This window comes from Lepisma saccharinum, chromosome 14 (assembly GCF_977018435.1).
Source record: "Lepisma saccharinum chromosome 14, izLepSacc3.1, whole genome shotgun sequence".
Lineage (NCBI taxonomy): Eukaryota > Metazoa > Arthropoda > Insecta > Zygentoma > Lepismatidae > Lepisma > Lepisma saccharinum.
In genome coordinates, this window is record NC_139242.1 from 4,096,722 (window position 1) to 4,097,920 (window position 1,199).

At 51.1% G+C, this 1,199-nt stretch overlaps 1 protein-coding gene across 1 annotated transcript; it reads left to right on the top strand.

Annotated features, from left to right (window-relative positions):
- Window positions 1–251: 251 nt before the first annotated feature.
- LOC145998641 (protein GVQW3-like) lies at window positions 252–602 on the top strand. Its single transcript, XM_083135108.1, has one exon. It carries the CDS (start codon window positions 252–254, stop codon window positions 600–602), a length of 351 nt encoding a protein of 116 aa, XP_082991234.1.
- The last annotated feature ends 597 nt before the right edge of the window (window positions 603–1,199 follow it).

Genomic DNA, 1,199 nt, shown 5'->3' on the forward strand with positions numbered 1-1,199 from the left:
ATATGTGCATTCGCTGGAGGTTTTGCCTCATTCGCATTGCGTTTCATATTTATGAGGGACATTCAAATGAAACCCGGTCAGTGCGTCTAAATGTGCCGTACATGTACGGTGGCACCACGGAACTGCAAGTATGGTAGCGCCAGCTATTGGTCGAGAGACTGAGGCGTGCGCACCATTTGACGTTGCATAGCGCCAGTGTGGTATCATGTCGAAGAGAAGGTGGTCACACAAGTTATCGTCCAGTACAGAACATGCAGGCGAGTAAGCATGAAAAACGAGAAGTGATTCGTTTTTTGGCGGCGGAAGGAGTTGGAGGCCGTGAAATGTATCGACGGATGAAGGTTCTGTACGGTGAGTACAGTCTGAGTCGTTCAAGTGTTGTGGAATGGCACAAACGATACCTCGAGGGGCGAGAGTCACTGGAAGACGATGCTCGTCCTGGACAGGCTCATCGTGTCATCACACCGGAAATGATTGCGGAAGTGAATGCTTTAGTCTTGGACAACCGCAGAATCACACTAGACGAAATTCATCGGTTACTGGCTATTAGCGTGGGCACCGCCCACAGCATCATGCATCAACACCTGAACTTTCGCACCTGACCGCCGAACAGCGGAAAAATCGAATGGGCCTGTCTTTGAGTCATCTGCAACGTTATCATGACGAGGAATACGGCTTTCCGTCGCGTATTGTCACAGGTGACGAAACATGGTGTCACCATTTTGAACCGGAAAGCAAGCGTCAGAGCAAGCAGTGGAAACATTCGAATTCACCACCTCCAAAGAAAGCAAAAGCCGTGCACACCAGTTCTGGTAAGGTCATGCTGTCCTTTTTTTTACCACAAGGGCCCACTGCTTGTCGAGTTCCTGGAACGGGGAACCACCATCAACGCCCAGCGTTATCAAGCCACGTTACAGAACCTTCGACGAGCCATCAAGTCGAAACGCCCAGGCATGTTGTCCAATGGCGTTATCCTCCTGCATGATAATGCCCGCCCACACACGGCCAATGCGGTGAAGACGACAGTGCAGCAGTTTCGGTGGGAAACGCTGGAACATCCACCGTACAGTCCAGACCTTTCCCCGTGTGATTTCCATGTTTTTGGACCTCTCAAACAAGCTATTCGCGGACATCGATTCGCATCGGACGACGAAGTGTGTAAATGGGTCCAGGCCTGGATCCGAGAGCAGCCTACTAGC

What these genes read in the sequence shown, in the direction of transcription:
- LOC145998641 (XM_083135108.1), top strand. Translation starts at nt 252, where the DNA reads ATGCAGGCGAGTAAGCATGAAAAACGAGAAGTGATTCGTTTTTTGGCG.